Consider the following 20,572-nt stretch of genomic DNA (forward strand, 5'->3'; position numbering starts at 1 on the left):
TTAATTGCCTCCATAACCATTTGTACCCATAAATTGCAGGTGCTAAAAGGGAGGCTGGATTTTCAAAATCTGGCCCACAATCTACAGGTTAAAAATAACCAAAACAACCAAGAAGCTGCCACAATCCCTGCAATGTATATAATTTACATTGAAATAACTACGGCTAAGATTGAATCATGGGTATTTTTAGTAAAAGTCATGGACAGGTCTCAGACAATAAATAAAAATTCACTGTCCATGACTTTTACCAAAAATACCCATGACTAAATCTCTACTTCTGGGCCCCACTGCTCTGGGGGGGCCCTTCTCCAGTGCTGGGGGTTGACTGCCTCCCAACCGCTGCTCCCAGATAGCGTCCAGCCACCCCAGGACTGCTGCTGCTCAGGCGGTCCCCAGGGCACTCCCAGGACCGCTGCTTGGGTGCTCCCCAGAGTCAGCCACACCGGCTACTGTTCCTTCGGTCCCTGGAGCCAGCTGCCTGGGGCCACCTGAGCAGCAGCAGCTGGTGCAGCTGGCCCCGGGGCAGCCTCCAGGACCACTGCTCAGACATTCCCCAGGGCTGCCCCCAGGACCACTGCTTGGGTGGTCCCCGGAGTCAGCTGCCTAGGGCCTCCTGAGCAGCAACAGCTGGGGCGGCTGGCCCTGGAGACTGCAGGAGCTGCTGGCCCCCGGTCGCTCCAGCAGCAGCCGGTGTGGCTAGCTGAGGGGCACCCGAGCAGCTGGCCCTGGGGCCAGCAGCTTGGACAGCCCTAAACTCAGCCACACCAACCGCTGCGGAAGTCGCCGAGGTCGTTGAAAGTCACGGAATCCGTGACTTCCGCACCCTCCATGAAAGAATCGCAGCCTTAGAAATAACTGAGTTCAAGCATAGTCCCACTTATTTCCTGAAGGATCTTAAAATTTTAGTGACTATGAAAAATCAAGAGTTAGGTAACTTATTGCTGGTTCTCAAATATGTCAATTTTTCCCAGGAATTTTAACTGCCCTAAAGGATTGGGACCCATCTAAAACATTTGCTTTCCAATCATCATAGAAACATAGGATTTTAGTGATTTAGAGGTGCAGTTTCCTCACCACCATTACATGGAGCTGTAGACATAATGTTTTCTGAATTAAGTTCCCTAAAAGATTCATTTTTTTCCAGTAAATATTCAGACACAGCTCGAGAAATGGGATGAAGTGAAGTTTCATGGAGAGAGGAACGGCAAGGGTTATTCAGCTACAGAACGAAAATCTTCATCATCGAGAGCTCCATCAAAAGAGCTTTTATGGTAAAACATGCACCCACACCAATTTTACACCACCATTTACATCACTGCCAACTTTGCTCGGAGATTTCCACTTGAGTTTCACTCACTCACACAAGGGCTGAATTTGGCCCAGTGTGTTTCATTTCTGCGTTACCACTTGTAGAACTTAGAGAGGAAGGAAACTAGGCTACTGGGCAAGGGGAGAGAGGCATGGTCCGAGTAAGGGACTGGGAGCCTGGTGCTCTGGAGTGCTGATCCTTACTCACACTTTGACTCCTGCAGTGGCTTTCTGTGCCTCTGTTTACCTAGCTATAAAATAGAGAGAACAGTGCTGTGGGCCTGATTCTCCACTTCATTATACTAGGTCCATGATAATGTAACTCCATTGGCTTAACCTGTATAATGGCAAATCAGACCCCAGATCTCTTCTATGAGTACAGGTTGTGTTGATAATTGTTTGCATGGGGCTGAAATGTGTAACAGACAGAACCAAGAAGGAAGAAGAGTCAGTGCACTATCAGTATTCACCAATTAAAAACTACTCAGCTAACAGAACTAACCCAATTAGTCATGATGTATTTATTAAACTGTCAGATATAGTTTCTTGGTGTACAATAATGAATATGTAAATGCATTATTTATAGGTCTACAGAGAACAGGTCCCAGTCTGAGCTGACTAGTGTCAAAAGTGCCTTGGAGTCCAATTCCGCATCAGATTTAGAATTAGTACCTGCAACACAGGTAAGCGATTTTATTAGGTCCAGTTACACAAATAAGGCAAACAGGTGTTGTTTCATTGTGTTACTCTTCACTAATGAGAGAACTGTAAATGGGGTGTTTTCAGTGTCATCAGTTAACTCAATGAGAATTATGCAGCTAAATCTTCACATACTGCATTACATTGCAAAAGCAGATTATATGTATTTGAAATACATTAGCATCTCAGTGTTCATTTCTTCAGTGAATGAGCATTGTAGCCTGGGGCTAATACTTCTTAACTTATAAATCTCCTCAGAAGTATATTCCAGTAGAAGTGGAGTATTGATGCATGACTATCATCCAAGCTATGATTCTCACCTTCTGAATAATGATAATGGTGCTGATAAATAAGAAAAATAATTAGATAAATAATTATATTGAAACTCCAATAAAAATGTACCATTCCCTATGGATTGGGGAATTTCGTAGTTACAAAATCATCATCATCATCTTATAACATTCTGCTCAGGAGCAGCAAATAGAGTGCAATAATTAAAAGTGATTTGGGGAGAATCAACAGATTTCAAGAATCAATCATTTACGTTAAAAGTATAACCCAAAATAAGTAACAAGTGTTGGGATAGGTTTCTAACTTAACTTTTCCTTGTTTCTGATCATGCTCTTATGAAACATAGCAGCAAATTCGGAATTTTCTCTCTTTTGGATTGAAACAGCCCATTTTTTTGCTTTTAACTATGTTGCAAAGGCCTATCTATCTGAACAGAGGACTTAGGGATGAACGTGTTTTTGGAGAGTTTTGGAGAAGGTATTTTGTTAGAGCTGCTCTTCAAAGAGTTGACTTTTTGTTCTTGTTCTGTGGGATCTGCTGTTTCTATTTTTTTTCTTTTTTTTAACATTCATTGTACTTCAAGTAAAGCTCCTTGAACATTATTAGTAAAATTGTTGGCATATCAAGAAAGGGGACCTTTGGAAAAACACTAGTTATTTCAACACAGTGACTTTCCATTAATATTCCGCAAAAATCCAGACATTGCTGAGTATTTGTTGGCACACTAAAAAAATAAATAAATAAATCGCATAGTAGAGTTATGTGTTACAATCAAACCACATATTGCCAACACTTTTCTTAAATTGTATGATTTTAGGTTCTTTTACTTAAATCATTTTTGTCGCTGATAATAGCCTGTGGATAAAATTCAGCCATTTTATCCTTTGTGAGCACTTTAAACCTCTCACACTTAATATAATCCAATAAGTGAATCATTTTTCCTTTACAAACATAAAAAATCAAAATAAAAGAATTACACTGGATTTACTAACGTAGTGAGGAACATTCAGAATCAGCCATAAGCTCAAGAACATGAATAAGTGACAGAGGCCTATTTAAAAAACAAAACAAAACTATTTCCAACAAGGCCTCAGGTGAGAGCGAGAGGCAATTTTAGACATTAGGGCTAAACATGAACACTGCATACAGCTGGGCACATCACTGGCTGGTGTAAATTGTCAGTTCAGTGGAAATCAGTGGATCTGTGGCAATTTACACCGGCTGAGGATCTGCCCCCGCATTTCTATTCTGAAGGGTTATTATAACATGTTGCCTAATAAGTCCAATTACCACCTGGATCACTTTGGTTATATATTATGCCCTGTTCCCCTACGCTTCATCTGGCTGTTTGCCTTTCATCTTGTAAGGTCTTTGGAGATGGACTGGGCCTTCTTCTGTGTTGCCTAGCATATTGTGTGTGCTAGTGAAATCAAACAACAACAATAATCACCAGTAATTCATATGATTCAGTTTGTGACCACCCATCCTCCAGGTAGGAGAGCTTAATTTGGATCTACTCTGACTTTTCCAAAGAAGTGGGAAGCCGCACAAAGCGCCTAATGGCCCTGAGAATAAGACCACAGGATTTGAAAAGTAAGTGACTGGAAGAGTAGTCAAAAAGCAGGATGAAAGTGACTGGGAGAATGGGAAGAGACAGAATGAGGGACACTCACTGACATGGGGGAAGAAAAAAATTGAGTCATACATAAAGAAGAAAGCTCCTGTCCTGTTCCACAGAACAAACGGATTTAAAATAACTAACATCATTCACAAGAATGAGTCCATTTACTTCCTTCATGTGGCTGCCCCAAGAATCTCCTCCCCCAATGAGTTGCTCAAAGACATCAGTGCAAATTATATTCTTTACATCCCCCGCTAAATTACTGCTAAAGAAACGCTAAATGTTGCTGTGCTGCAAGGATCCATTCATTTATGTTTTACCTGTCTTACTGCTTATGATTTAATGAAATGGAATCCTCATTTTAGGATCCTTATACCATCTTTGTTGTCAATCTGGGATCATAGTATAGTATTTCCAGCCCCTTAAAGGCAGTACGCCCATTCCAGATGGAGCTGTTTTTTTAAAGTAGAAATGAATGTGCAGAAGCAGGCTGGAGAGAGATAATGAAAGCAAGGGCGAAGGGGGAAGAGCAAGATGGAAAATTCCAATGTGCAGAGAAATGATGTCAGAACACTTCAGACCTCTAGCCTAAATCATTCTTCTAAATACAGTGCTGGGCGTCTCAGAAGTCATGCAGCCAAGCCATTTCCCAACCCAGCTAATGCCCAGCCCAGCAAACATGAAAAGGAGCCAAACTCAGATACTCAATTCTGAGCTTTTCAGCGTTCTGGAATCCTATACAGTTCACTCCGTACCTAATAATAATGAAAAAACGGTGAGAAATTTGTTGACCGAGCGGATGAACAGATTTTTTTACTTTAAAAATGAATTGGATGCTTAGAATCAAATTCTGTCCTCATATCCACCTACTCCATAGCTTAGAAAGCAGCGGGGTTGCATGAGTATAGATGAGGGCAGAATTTGGGTAGCTGTAATCCCTTGATTTAAAGGAGATTGCGCTGTCGTAGCTGAAGGCAAGATTTGGCCATGACACCTTGTAGTGCAGAGAGAGAGAGAGAGCGAGAGAGAGACTGCTGCTGTACATTGTAGCTGTAGTGTCCCTTGCCCTAATCTCCTTTAGTTCCTGGGCCCTATAAGTCCCCTTCCCCTAATCCTATTAGCTTCCTATTATTATTGATAATGAGGAGGTGCTATGAGGATCCTAAAAAGCTTCCTTTTCCCAAACTCTCCTGTCCAAACTGTCCATAGCTGAAGAACTTCTAAGGAATATGAGAGGGAGTCCGTACTTCAGTGCTTATTAACATATCCACAGATGTGTATAGCAGCCTGTCCAGTGGAAAAATAAGTTGTACCGGAGAAAGAGAGCAGCAATGGTGGTATTATTTCTAAGTTTGGCTCTACACCTCCTCGGAGGAGGAGGACACGTTGTAAGGTGTGTTGGACAGGGCTTTCTGGCAATGCTTAATTAAATGTTATATACTATAATGCATACATGCAAAGGGACAGAGGAGAGGTTAAGCATACAACCTTCATTTGGCATTTGCTGTTTTTTGAGCTCTCAATTGCACAATTTCACTATTCTATCCAGGTCAGAGCATGGGTGGGGGTTCAAGGACACAGATTATACAGTTAATAGCAATAATTTCCCCTTATATAGCATCTTCTATCCCGGGATCTCAAAATGCTTTGCAACACCCGTGTCAGGTGAGTATTAATATCTGCATTTCACAGATGAGGCACAGAGCCAGAGTGACTTGTGCCAGGTCACACAAGACATATGTGGCAGAGCAGAAAATACAACCATGTTCTCCTGTCACCCATTTTCCTTACCAATTTTCACCTAACTGCAAAATCTGAAATTATTCTCCTGTTTACCTTAGCACTAATTCTAATAGAATGACACCTTCCTCTTCTTTATATTTTATACACTAGATTGACACGTTAGCTATGGAGAAGACCTGCTAGGTTGTGTAGTTCGTTTCCCTGCATAGTACCGTATGTTGTCTCATGCTTTGGCCAGTCTAGCTTTAAGTGCTTCCATGCCCTCTTTTAGGAGAGTATTCTTCAGTTTAGCAGGTTTCACTGGCAGGAAGCTTATGTATACCCTGGGTGTATATAAATCAAGCAGCCATTCACAGAATTTGTAATGTGTGGCATTCTGTAAGAACAGTTGCAAATTTAGTTTACTGACTCTGTAGTTTTGCATCTGTTTCCTATTAATCTTCAAGCAGAGTACCTGCAGAAGCAAAAAAATCTCCATTTTTTATGCTGCACATGTTCAGTTAGACTAGTTTCCATAAAAGTAAAATGGCTGTAACATCAAAATAAGAAAAGGTTGAATTGACTTTGCCAAGTTAAAAGCGAGATAAAGCTAGAGTTGTTGACCCAATGCCCTGTGTTTATTATTCCCGATAAGTGGAAATTTTTTCATCTCGAGTCATATTCTAGTATGGTCAAAAAACATTACTGAACTGATGGCCAGTGACAGCCATGGAGCTTGGTTACAAAGCATGTTTCCATAAGTGTTGCAAAAAGCCTCATCATATTCACATGTGGAAAATGATCCCCAATAAAAGAAGATATTGTGGAAAGGAATTTTAGCCCTTTCTGTGGCTGCTCTTTTTCTGAAACAATTAAGAGCTCCAATACTTTATACTAGCACCAAAGTGACTGTGGAGGGACCACTCAGAGTACTTTAATCTCCTTGGCGCATTCTGTTTCATGTCACATGTGCTGGGTAATAACATGAAAGGACTCTGTGCTTGTAAAACTAGATTGGCTCTTTATTAAGAGAACTATTTACAGATGCTGCAGCTGGAGGTAATAGTCAAGCCATATGCTCACGGACAGGGGTCCTGCTGCCTCCTCCAAATTTCCTTCCTGCAACCTGTGCTCATCTCTCCAAGCTCCATGCAGGACACTACACATTCAGTCCTGAGTTTCTCAGTTGACACTGACAAGAAGTGCACTGTGTCAGTTTCTGTGTGTGTGATGCAAACAGTGTTCTACAAAGAACTGGACTGAGTCCACCATTAGTTTCAGTCAGTGCCAACATGAGTCAGGTTGCCACCAGTAGGTGAAAAGTTCTCTGCCTCTTTGCAAGTCCCCTAACACAGGTCTGAATAGCCTTGTGGTAAAATAAACCTTATTGTGGCTTTTACTAGATGATACAGTTGCCAATCTTTAGCCACCACAGATCTTGACCTTCGTATTAAAGGTCACCCCATGCATATGCAACATGGTCCAGCCATACACTGGAGGTTTTAACTTGTCAAATTTGCTACTGTTCACCATCTGCAACTCCTGAGAGAATCACCTTAGTGCACTTCACTGTCCATCTCTGACAGTTCCAGGCATGCTAGCTTCCGTCCCCAGTGTGGAGCAGAGGCTCTCTAAAAGAGCAGCTCGTGTTTTCTGTGCTTGAAGTTATTGTAGAGCTATTCCATTTTCTTTACAAACAGAAAGTTCTGCGTATACGAGAACTTCAATTAACAGAACAATGTTAATATTTGTTACAATGGCACCTTTTGGGAGGTTAATTGTTTTGTATTTTTAAATGTATCTGAAGGTCAGAATACAACACAACATTGGGGCAGTCATGGTTTGTGGACTTCTTCCCTCAGTATTCTACTGTCATATGCTACCCAATTTTAGCTTTTGAAGCTCTGTAGTGCCAAGTTTTTTTTAGTACCAGCTACCTTAGCAGATTCCCACTTGTGAATTTATCTGCCTGGAAATGTTCTACAGAATTTGGTCTTTTTACAATTTAGTTTTCTCTTCAATGATGAGAATTGCAAACAGAATATTTTTAATATATTTAATTTCAAATGGTACATGGTCTGCTTATTCAATAACCCAATAAACTCAATTTTCAAACTTTGGCCTCTCCTGCCCTAAACATTGGATAGTGGAGCTCTCTATGTGCTGATTTACTCATCCAAAGACTGACTAGCGAAACCCTGACATAAGCAGGGCCAGCTCTGGGCACCAGCGAAGGAAGCAGGTACTTGGGGCGGCCAATGCAAAGGGGCGGCACTCTGTCCGGTATCGGGGCGGCACCTCCGGCATAGGCGGCAGGTTTGTATAATTTTTGGTGGGGCCCAAAATGGTGGTGATATAAAATGAAGCTACAACGCATCAGTGCCACAAGATTACAAGGGTCAATTAAAAGTGGAAAGTCAGAAGCAGCACTTGCCTACTTCAATATACAGTATTATATTTTGTTGCACCTGTTGTGATGAAGTGGGAATGTCCTTAATATTTTCCTCTGAATACTGTGTGGGTGCCTCAGTTTCCCCTGCAAGATGCCAACTGAAGGTGTTGGGGACAAAGATCAGGTGGCCTCCTTGTCCGGAAGAGACACAGAGGCCAGAGGAGGGAGTGTCAGTTTGGAGCTGGCTGGGGAAATGGGGAGAGACCCAGAACTTGGTTCTGGGCTCCCCACCCCCCAAGATGGACCTGACAGAGGGGTTCTGTTTTCTGTACCTACAAGCTCTGTTTAAACTGTGTTCCCATCATCTAATAAACCTTCTGTTTTACAGTCTGGCTGAGAGTCACATCTGACTGCGGAGTTGGGGTGCAGGGACCTCTGGTTGCCCCAGGACCAGCCTGGGCAGACTCGCTGTGGAAAGTGCATGATGTGGAAGGGCATGCTGAATGCTCTGAGGTCAGACCCAGGAAGGTGTAAGCTTCTTGCCCTGGAGACAGTCTGCTCCGAGAGAGGAGGCGCCCCCAGAGTCCTGACTGGCTTTGTATGGAGTTGTTCCAAAGCATCACAGCATCCCCTTCCACACCGTGCACTTCCCAGAAGTCCACACAGGCACTGACACTGCCTTTGTCTCTTTTCCAGGCATTAGGAGGCCACCCGATCTCTCTGTTCTCCAACACCTTCAGTTGGCACCTTGCAGGGGAAACTGAGGAGGGAGACATGAAGTCATAGCTGCCCAAACCGAGCTTGAGCACACCTGAATTTTGAGGTGTTCAAATCTGGAAGGCAGGTGCTGGGGGTGGGAGAGGGCTGTGGGCTCCATGGGGGAGCATGGCAGCAATTGTCTGGAGCTGCACGGAGCCAGACACGCTAGTCTGAGTGGCACAGTAAGCGGTTTGGGGGTTGGAGAAGGGGTAGGGAGTTCCGGGGGGCAGTCAAGGGACAAGGAGCAGGGGTTGGAGGGGGCCGCGGTTCGGCGGGGCAGTCAGGGGACAGGCAGCAATTGGATAGGCATGGGAGTCCAGGAGGTTTATCAGGGGACAGGTAGAGGGGTTCTGGGGGGAAGTTGGGTGGGGTCTCAGGAGGGGCAGTTGGGGACAAGGAGAAGGGAGGCTTAGATAGGGGCTGGGGTCCCAAGGGGCAGTTAGAGGCAGGGACAAGGACCAGTGGTGCTTAGATAGGGGTGGGAGTCCTGGGGGCAGTTGGGGCAAGGGTCTGGGGAGGGCAATCAGCGGCCAGGGCTGGGATTCAAAGGGCTCTGGGCTGCTGGCAGCTGCGGGAGCCCTGAGCCCTTTAAATCTGGCTGGGATTCAAAGTGCTCTGGGCTCCCTGCCCCTGGGGCAGTGCAGAGCCCTCTGACTCCCGGCCACGGCTGAGATTTAAAGGCGCTCGCAGCTGGGATTTAAAAGCTCTGGGCTCCCCGCTGCAGGCAGCCCAGAGCCCTCTGACTAGGCAGCCCAGAGCCCTCTGACTCCCGGCCACGGCTGGGATTTGCAGGCAGCCCAGAGCCTCTGACCAACTATTGGTGGAGCAGAGCCCCTGACTGTAAATATTCCTGGGGCTAAAGCCCCAGGAGCCCATATAAGTCGGCGCCCATGACCTCCGGGTCTTCAGCGGCAATTCGGTGGTGGGTCCCTCAGTCCCTCTCTTCCTCTTTGAGCTACCACCAAAGTGCTGCCAAAGACAAAGAGAGTGAGTGAAGGACCCGCCGCCAAATTGCCGCAGAAGAATGAAGCAGCACGATTGAGCTGCCGACAAAGTGCCGCCGATCGGCTTTTTTTTTTTTTTTTTTTTGCTGCTTGGGGTGGCAGAAAAGCTGGAGCCGGCCCTGGACATAAGTACCCACTCTTGGAAATTGGACCTGATTCTGACATCATACCTAGGATGACCTGACAGCAAATGTGAAAAATCGGGACGGGGGTGGGAGGGTAATAGGAGCCTATATAAGAAAAAGACCCCAAAATTGGGACTGTCCCTATAAAATCAGGACATCTGGTCACCCTAATCTCACCACTTTTACTGTTGGAATTCTGTGGGCCTCATTGGAATTACTACTGATTTACACTGACATAAGGGAGATCAGAATTAAGCCTAAAACATTTATCAGAGACTGCATAAGGTGGTCTGGTGTCTACCAGTAAGAAAAATGGAGCAAGTGGATCCATATTTGGTGTGCTAGTAACTCTAATGAGATCAAGAAAGTTATAGCAGGAATGGAACAGGCCCATTACTTTGAAGAGAGACCACAAAATTGGTCTATTATTTATTCCTCTCACCAACAGCACATACCCCATGTAAACAGAGAGCAAGTGCAGATATATGTGCACAAAATGATCGGTATGGGGGAATAAAAGTTCTACCCCAAAGGCAGTAGATAGTGGGCAGCTATTGCACCTACCTCCCAACATAGAGTACTGACTTTATGGACCACATTGTGTGCAGACCCACTGGCCACTTCTCCAGTATGCCCATTCCCCTGTTAGAGAAAGCCAAAGCAGGACTCTGCTCCTTGGTCTGTCTGCCAGCTCTCCATTCCTGGTCTCTTCTCCCGCCCCGCCCATCATTAATGAAATGCAGATTTGGAAATTTCTGGAAAAAACAATAAGCTTTTCCAACTAGCTCAGCATGGGAGGTTGGTGCTAAAAGTGGAAGCAGAAGCCATATGTCCTGAGTCCTAATCCTTTGCCTTAATACTGCAGCAGCCATTGAAATCCCAGCCCAGCCATGGGTCACCATAGAAGATAATGGGGAGAGGACTACAACCCCCAGCAGGTATCTGGTCACTGACAGCTAAATCCTAAACTCAATCCAGATGCCAAAGACATCCAGCGCAGAGCATGAAACAGCAGTTAGGCAGAATCCCTACTGCTCACTTCTAACAGCAATAATGCCATCTTGTTCTACACTACCAGCAGGTGTTGGTTCAATATTCGGTAGCCCAATACAGATTTTATTGCAGTAAACTAACCTCACTGGCACAAAGACATATGAAGAATATACACACAATTGGACCAGACTGGAATCTCAAATGCATGTCATGATTCCAGGTTTTTTTTTTTAAATCCTTCTGAACATGTAGTCACAAACACAGGAATAGATTTAAGGGAGGTAAAGAAACATTCCACACATAAGATTAGAATCTGACCCTTTGTCAGTATCCTTCCCCAAAAAGAAAAAAATATTTAGGTACTGAGACTGTGCATTAAGAATATGGCAAAGTGCTGCGTCTCCTGGAGATTAATTCTGTAAATTTGCTTATAGGTATACTTCTGATTAGATTATTTCATCATAACAATGCCCATTACAGCACTTGCTAATACAACACATTTTGTCAGGTTCAAACCTGAATTTCAAAAGAGTGAAGTTACACCAGGGATGAATCTGGTTCATTGTAATTGAATATCACCAAATATAACCATCAGAAATATAATAATGTAAATTAATGCAGTTGGGACCATGGGCAGACAAATAGCTAATGAGTTTTAACCTTAGACAAGTGTGGGGGTAAGGGGTTAGTGAAGTTAGAGAGCAATTTCTATTTGGCATGGCCAGAGGTCACCATGAGGTTTTCCTGCAGTGACTTAACATAGTTCTTTACACTGTGCCTTTTGTACAAAAGCATAATTAGAGTTATTTTAATAAAAGAACAGGTGTAGAAGAAATTAATAATGTGCTTCCAGTGGGATAGATTGGAGAGAAGCGTGTGCTAGGGATGTCAAAAAGAACAATCATCCCTTTAGCTCAGTCTGTGCAGTCAAGTTAACAATGGTAAACCAAGCTCTGGAATGTGCAAGTAGAGACAAAGAGGGAAATATGTTTTCTAATGTGTTGTTAAGACACACAAAGAATAATCTATTTAAAGTTAGGGTGGCATATGCTGTAGGCAGGACTAGCGGAAAGGGTCTTCGGGGAAGAACAATGAAGGGAGGAGGAGAATTAAAGTATGCAGGATGGTCAGGCAATAGAGATTGTACCTGTTGAATATAAAACATGGGACAGGATGATATTAAAGATACCCCAAACCTAATCCTACAATCCAAATCCCCCCCTCTCAACTTTGGGAAAGTTCACATCTGGATCCAAAAATCCATGACTGGTCACTGAACCCAATTCACCATTGCAGTCCTCCAGTTTCACACATTGGTGCCTCAGGTCCATTATCTGTAGAGCTGGAAGAACACCCCAGAGCTCGTTCTCCAGCCTTTGGGAAAGCCTAGACCTGGATTTAGGTCTGGGCCCTGCATTTCGGAGTCACTTCTTATTATAACTGAAGTCTTCAAGGTACTCAAGGCTTAGAGAAAATCAATACAAAGGAGGTATTTGTACTAGTGATCCTAAACCTCAGGACACAGCCTGACAGACAGATACAGCAAGTGCAGAGAAAACAGGTACAACTTTCTCCTGCAGAGGATAGTGAATTAAATGCACCTCCATTGTGAAAGAACAATAGTAGAAGCAAAGAAAATAGCAGCCAAATACTCCTTCTGTAGCCTAACTTTCACACTTTTCCTCGTCAAGATGTCTCCCTGCTCTCTTTGCAGTCCCCACCCAAAATCCAAGAACTGTCTAAAAATCCTCTTCTGCCCATTCTGAATCACTTAGATAAGAGTGAGAAAGCTGTGCAGATTGTGAGATTTGTATATCTGTCCCATGCATTTCCTGTGTGCCAACCAATCCCACATCCTTTTATCATCATAAGGAAAGTCCTCTCCACATATATTTACAACTCAGACCTCTCAAGCACTGATTTTTCATTGTAAAAGACTTGCAGACAGAGGCAGGGGTGCACTTGTATTTTGTGTCTCAAAATACACCAAAAAAATGTATGCAGTGATGTTGTAGCCATGTTGGTCCCAGGATATTAGAGAGACAAGATGGGGCAGGTAATATTGTTTATTGGACCATATAAAAGATAATCAGCCACGTTGTCTCTTAAATTAATGTCTATTTGAAAAAAAAATGCAAATTCAGTTAAATGTCTCTTCAAGTAGATTGTAATTTACAGAAATGGCTATAGTGAGATTACATGATTATTTTAGGGAACACAGCAATCAAGAGGATTATCAGTGTAACTAACAGGCACCAGAGAATGTGACTCTGTTTTAGATAACGGGGCGTTTAGGGTGATAACACAAGGGGTTCAGGTAATAGAGGCAGAACTGTACGGGATCCAGTTCTCAAACATAAACTTTCAACTACTTAAACAAAGTATGCATCATGTTGAATACAGACCATTCAAAAATGAAATAGTATCTGTGTGACAGCTCTCCTTATTAGGAATTCCAACAGCTACATTTCTGTCTTGCAGAATGAAGCAAAATGAACTGGGGGAAAGTGGGGGAGAGGGGAAGGGGAGATGTGAAGATAGCTTATTGAGGGCACAAGATTTTAATGTTACAATCTTTTTAACCATTCTGAAGTTCATTTCCTCTGAAGCTTCAAGGGACTATTTTGGATCTACTTTCACAACCAAAACTGGGATTGTTCATCATGTCTAAATCCCGAGTGAAAAGGAAACTCTAGGGAATGACAAGTTACTTTGCTTCACTGAAGCAGTGGACACTGCTAAAGCTGTGTCCTGCGTTGGTGGGGATTCACATAGGGAAACACACAGCATTGCACCAGATGAAGGTCACTTTCAACACTAGTGAAGAAAGAAAAAGAAGGAACTTGAAAGTTTGTGACAAAGCATGTCATCCTCTCTTATTTATTCTTTATTTCTTTAAGGCACGATCAACCAAAGAGCAGCGTTGGGGAGGTTCATTCCTCTCCAGAAATCACTCCTTGGAGGAGGAATTTGAAAGAGCAAAGGCAGCCGTTGAGGTATCATTTTATTTTCTGCTGTATCTTGGCATAAGGTTGACATTCACCTATGAAACAAACCTGTTCTTGTAATGAGCCAATGCATTCCAAATTCAATCCATAGCACAATTAAAGGAACACCTTAGAATTTGATTACTCAAGGCAGAGGAGAGATACATTTCATGAAATTACTCATTTAAAGTACCATTATCTGCCTTGGGAAAATAAAAGCTTAGCTATACATGGAGATGGGCCGGAATCAAAACTCACAATCCAGATTGTCTCTCCCCATAATGGGCCAAGAAAAACTCCCATGGATTTAAACACTTCTAAAACTTGTGAGTATGAAAATGAAATGCAAATTTTTCCCAGGGATCGGGTATTTGCAACTTGCATGCATGTTCAGTCCATTATCGGCAGGTCTGTGCTATGAATTCACATCCAACCCTAGACCATATCCAGGGTTAGAATCTGGTGGAGTTTGTTCAGAGCCATCTCTGTACAGAAGGATAACTTGCTGCTAGACACTGAATGGGTAATTATATGTACTTACAACAGTGACCCTGTACTAAAGCAAGTCAATAAAAATCAGTGATTGCACTTTAACATATAGAGGATTCTCTGTTTTCTCCAGGGTGTTTTTACTAATGGCTTCAGTCCAGAAAACTGCAGGCAAGTGATGTGCAAGTTTCCTCAATGCACCTCAGTCCTGTCCTGTAACATCTTTGCCTTTCCAGTGCTGACCAGGAACACTTGACTAATGCAGTCCTGAGCCTTGTTGGACAAAGTCAGCTCTTTACCAAATGACTTGTGTTTTGTAATATGAACCAAAAAGGATTTGGATGGCATCATTGATTCCTAAGCTTTAGACCTCTCAACGAGGTCCCTCAACAGCCTTTCAAACCCCTACAGCCATGATCCATCATTCCTCTGGGACAAAGCCCAGGATGAAATGTGTGAGAGCCACAGATAAAGTGATCTTGGTTGAGGAAGTTTGGCTGTGAAACAAGCTTCCAGAGACTGAAATCACCTCTGCAAACACAGCTGAACTTTGGGGATGTTTAGATCCAGATCTAAGTGTTACCATATAGGTCCCAATTCTGCTCTCACACCTGTTTTATGCCTGTGTAATTCCAGTGACTTCAGTGGAGTTAATCTGGGTTTACATGAGAACAGAATCAGGCCTTATGGCTGAGCCTGGTCTTTAACTAGAAATGGAGCTCCTCATACACAGATACATTTCATTGGTGCTGTTTATTGTTTATAATAGGATATGGCAATTTGTTTCACAGTGTTTTAATGCATATAGGAAAAATTCTTGCCTCAGCTTACAAGAGTAGATAAACAGAAAGAATTAACTAGAGTTCAATTCTACAAACCATCCACTGAATGCATTTCTCTTTTACCCCCTAAAACAATTGATTCTTTATTCCTGATCAAAGATTGTTTAATCAAGAACTGTTGGCCATGCATGAAAGGTTTTCCATGCATTCACATCATGCAAGAGGTGCTTTCGAACCTCACCTGCTCAAAATTCTCTCTATATTTTCAGTCACTTCACGAGCACAAGGTGGGACATTTATGCTATAGTCGGTGAGTCAGCAGCATGGAATCGGATGATAGAGTTCTCAGTGATGCCATCAGTGTTAAAGTCACTGTTGTGAAGTCAGTGTTCTGTCTAACAGTGGCACTGCTCTTGCAACTGGTAGAAGCTAAGCATGGTGACATTCAGCATAAAGACCAAGAGCAATGGGCTGAGGCAAATAAATTGCAAGATACTACTTGCAACACTACTGAAATAGATTACAAGATATGGAGAGGAATATATTGTAAAATGCGCCTGCATATTAACAAGGTCATTCTGAGGCAACAAGGACAGATTATTAAAATGCCTTAATGTATTCTGGAAAACAGGTATTAAAAGGGAATCTAATTAAAAGACTAACTGTGTAACTGGCAAAGTAACTTTTTCTGTTTAATATACCAAGTTGGACCAAGTGTTTAAAAAGTAAAGGAAAATATGCTTCAGGACCTTACAAGGCACATTTTCATCTGAAGAGTTTTTTTAAAAGGTTGAATTGCCATTCTGGCCAGAACAAAGCAATAAGGAAGCTAGAGTGGTTGAGAATCATTTTCCAGCCCAGCTCAGAAAGATTAGCACATTTAGAGGGCGAAGCTAGACACTGTCCAGAAATTCCTTTTTTATGCTCTTGGTGTTTCTATAATACTTTTCAAGTGAGAAAGAGAAAGCTTGAAACGGTGAGATTAGTTACAGAACTGATCATGGAGGGAAAACAAATTTCAGGATCTTTGTTACCTTTGTGAAAAGGATTTAATTAATAATCCAGAGAGTGAAGATGCCAAACCATCTCCTACCCAAGGTTCACCTTGGGAATCATCTCAGGTTGTCCAACCTTGCAATTAAATTAGGTCTGTGAGGTAATTTCTTCTTAAAGAGGCTTAAAGAGAATCATATGGAGTGAATTACCTTTATAGAGATGTTAGGGATACTCTTGCAGTAACTTGGGTGCTTGCAGGCTTGGCTACTTTTCCTGTCTCTTTGGAAATTAGTTTTGAATCTACTCTGAAACTGAAGCCTTCCATTAAGGTAACCAGGTGTCCTGTTTTCGACCAGAACACCTGGTTGAACAGGGACCCTGGCACTTCTGGTCAGCACTGCTGACCAGGCCATTAAAAGTTCGGTCAGTGGTGCTCCGGCAGTAAGGTAGGCTAGTCCCTACCTGTCCTGGCTGGCACCACGCTGTTCCCTGGAAGTGGCCAGGTGGCCTAGCTTCTAGGCAGGGGGTCCCCGTGCGCTCCCCCCGCCCCGAGCATTGGCTCTGCACTTCCAGCCAATGGAGCAGCACCTGTGGGCAAGAGTGGCGCGTGGAGCCTCCTAGCCCCCCTGCCTAGTACCTGGACCTGTTGGCTGCTTCTGGGGCATGTGCAGTGCGGTGCCAGGTACTTTTGAAATTTTTACCTAATATTCCCTGTAAATGCCTGGTGGGAATCCTATATTTGCCTTTATCTAAATTAACTGCTGTAGGTTTTACTAAAAAGACAGACACCTCCCTTTTCTTTCAGCAAACTATCACGCTAAGATGACCTTATGATAATTATTGTTGTGCCTTTAAAGAAAAAAATCTCATAGTATTTTGAAGCAGTAATTTTGACAAAAAGAGTAAACCCACTTCATTTTTTTTAAGCACTGGTCAAGAAGAATCTTCACAAATCGATTTCATTCTGATTAGCTATTTCTTCAGGCAGAGTAGTACAGTCAAAATTCTTATCTCAGAAAGCATGAAAGGTTAACAGAGGCAAGTTTAGACATCTATCAATAAGCAGGCTGCTTTCAGGGTTTGGAGTGGAGGTTTTTTTTGGTAATTATACATCAGGAAATAGAGAACCTGAGGAATATTTCTGCTGTCAGTTAATTTAACTGTTCCAGTGTTTGTGCAGTATTTTTTTTAGCATTAACAGCAATAATAATAGCCTCTTAGATGGAATACCATGTACATGTAAAGAGCCCAATGATAAAATACACACTTCATGATTTTTTTGTAACTCCACATAAATGCTCCAAATGGTTTGAGAATGTTAATGTAGTAACACATCACCCATGATATTACTATGAAAGCTTCTGTTCACCTTTCATACAAAGATCTTCCCCAGCATTAATTAACTCTGGCAATGCCCCTGTGAGATAAGTGTTGTTTCCCCCATTTCATAGGGTAACAGACAGAAAGGTTAAGTGACATGCATGAGATCACACAGCAAGTCAGTAGCAGGGAATGGAACTAAGCCCAGGAGCCCTGATGTTAGGGGTGAGATTTTCAAAAGCACTTAGCATTAGCCTTGGGGTATGTCTACACTGCAAAAAGCTAGTGCGTTCTTAGTTCAGGTTAGCTAACCCCCATTAGCAAACTTGGGTTAAAATATCAGTGAAGATGTGGCAACTCAGCTTGAGTTCAACTCCATGCTTGAACTGCAGCTGCTAATCCAGGTTAAAAGCCAAGTTAGCATGTCTTCACTGCAATTTTAATGTGAGTTAGCCAACCTGAATTAAGAATACAACTATTTTGGCAGTGTAGACATACCCTAACTCTGCTCCCGTTGACATCAATAGGAGCAGAGTTAATTCAATGCTGAGTGCTTTTGAAACCGCTATCACTAGAACACCTATTAAATATTGATCCACACCATTAGAGTCGAGTCACTGCCAGTGAACGGTTTTTCTCAGGGTTCAGCATGTCACCCAGCGGTGCCCTAAACTGTAATGCGTGGCATAACAACAGTGTGTTGGCTATGTAGCTGTAAACTGGCTAGGGTGCTTTTAGTATATAACAGAGAATGTTTAAAACAATAAATGTAAGTAGATTAGAGTGGTTTTGAACAGCTATAGGTATGAAAAAAATCTATGTTTAGAAAGTATCCACACTATGTGATTCCTGTTAAGCAGCAGATCTTTACATGTCCTCAGCAATGAGTGATTTTGCAACATGGTGTGATTAGCAGCATGGATTTAACATTTCCAGGATGCTGCAGAACTGTTCCAAATACAATTTTCCTCTTCAGAATTAATACAATGCCAGTGGACCTCTCTCATGCTGTAGATCAATGGTTCTCAGCCAGGGATACAGAAACCTGTGTGGATATGCAGAAGTCTTCCAGGGGGTACATCAACTCATCTAGATATTTATCTAGTTTTACAACAGGCTACATAAGAAAGCACTAGCAAAGTCAGTACAAACTAAAATTTCATGCCGACATAGACTTGTTTATACTGCTCTATATACTATACACTGAAATGGAAGTATTTTATTTATATTCCAATTGATTTATTTTATAATTGTAATGGTAAAAATGAGTACGTCAGCAATTTTTCAGTACTACTGTGCTGTAACACTTTTGTAGTTTTAGATCCGATTTTAAAGCAAGTAGTTTTTAAGTGAGGTACACAGGACAAATCATACTCCTGAAAGGGGTACAGTAGTCTGGAAAGGTTGAGAGCCACTGCTGTAGATATCCAAAGGAGTGCAAGCATCTTTATGTAATCCCCTTGACATTTTAATGACTTCAGGCAAGCACCTGTGATGTCATTGTAATGCAGATGAAAAAGTGCATGGTATGTTTCTTCACCATCATTTCTTCCTGTTGATATTATTAATAGTCAGATCTATTGCAGCGTCATGGCCAGCTTCCCATGTACACAGTACCTGATAAAATGAGCCTGGGCCATATATTTGGTATTGCCATGCCCTGCTTGCCCTGAAACATTGTTTCTTTGTAAAGGATCAAGCAAGGGGAAGCCAAAACAAAATGTCTCCTTTAAGAAGGTCTCTGGGAAAGAGCAGTCTTCAAGTTCCTAAGGGCCTTAGCTCAGGGCTCCAGTTCAGAGCTCCCAAAATTTAGGGTCAGCAAATAAAGTCTCTGGATCCAATCAGGCTAATCCCCTGGACCCTGAGAGAGACCACAGTTTACCTGGCTTTTAGGGCCCTCTCTCCGGCTCAGCTCCTTCTTCCTGTTGAAACAGCCCCACCCCAGGGCAGGCTGGGGGATCCTTGAATACACAGGAGCTTACTTTAGCTGCCAACTGTAGACTGCTCCTTCAAGGGGTAGTATACCCCGCCACACACTTCTTCTCATGCCCTCATTTACTGGCACCATCGCAGGCCTGGGGGCTTATTTATTTGTCTAGTAATTTTCACCATAGAGCCCTCCACACACTGGGACACCCATTCCCCTTAACACCAGCAGAGATCCCAAAGTTCTCTCACAGGCAAGAGTGGATTCTGTGCGGGTCACAGTGCTAATATTGCCAACATCAAATAACATGTCTATTCCCCCAGTACTCCAGCCTGGCCCCCCTTGAAACTCATGGGATATCCATGGAGGTTTTCAGGGCAAAGTGGGTAGCATGGTGCACTTCTGCACCGTTTCATCTTAGATACCTCCAATCTGACTTCCCTCTGTGAGCAGCAGCTGAGGGGACCCATAAGAATCCCAAAAGCCCCATTATTTTTCAGTTCCCCTAGAAACACAGCAAAAGCAAGAAAAAGAAAGCGAGAAATATTAGCAAATATCTTTAGTGGCCAGAGATGGGACACTAGATGGGGATGTCACTGGTTTATTACACAGAATTCTTTCCCAGGGTCTGGCTGCTGGGTCTTGCCAAGATGCTCATCGACTGCCATATTTGGGGTTGGGAAGGAGTTTTCTCCCAGGTCAGATTGAGAGAGAGCCTGGAGCTTTTTTGCCTTCCTCTGCAGTATGGGGCACGGGGCGCTTGCTGGTTTGAACTAGAATAAGTGATGGGTTCTTTGTAACTTGACATCTTTAAATCAAGATTTGAGAACTTCAGTAATTTACCCAGAGGTTAGGGACTTACTACAGGAGTGGGTCAGTGAGGTCCTAAGACCTATGATATGCAGGTCAGGCTAGATTATCATGATGGTCCATTAAAGTCTATGAGACTAACAGGGTTAATGTCAGCACAGTATGTATGATACAGAATCTGTTAATATCTGAAATACATTAGCTGGTGTTATGTAATCTTTAAAAATATTCTGCACTTTCTATTCATCCAAGGATTTCAAAGTACATTACAAAAAAACAATTAATTATCAAAACTCTTGGGAGGTAATGCAGGGATACATAGGGATCACTTTACCTACCTCAAAATT

The 20,572-nt window shown here is 42.7% G+C and overlaps 1 protein-coding gene and 1 long non-coding RNA gene across 3 annotated transcripts in view; one reads left to right on the plus strand and one right to left on the minus strand.

Annotated features, from left to right (window-relative positions):
• PEX5L (peroxisomal biogenesis factor 5 like) overlaps positions 1-20,572 on the plus strand; it is a 148,307-nt gene that overhangs the window by 112,087 nt on the left and 15,648 nt on the right. For both annotated transcript variants that reach the window (XM_039489739.1, XM_039489740.1), the window contains exons 4-6: positions 1,145-1,271; positions 1,895-1,991; positions 13,815-13,910. In XM_039489739.1, the coding sequence (XP_039345673.1) occupies positions 1,145-1,271; positions 1,895-1,991; positions 13,815-13,910 (320 nt within the window). The remainder of the gene's footprint in view (positions 1-1,144; positions 1,272-1,894; positions 1,992-13,814; positions 13,911-20,572) is intronic.
• Positions 1-20,572, minus strand: part of LOC120372540 — a 126,320-nt gene that overhangs the window by 98,495 nt on the left and 7,253 nt on the right. The window lies entirely within an intron of this gene.

The sequence above is a fragment of the Mauremys reevesii genome, linkage group 9 (assembly GCF_016161935.1).
Source record: "Mauremys reevesii isolate NIE-2019 linkage group 9, ASM1616193v1, whole genome shotgun sequence".
Taxonomy (NCBI): Eukaryota; Metazoa; Chordata; order Testudines; family Geoemydidae; genus Mauremys; species Mauremys reevesii.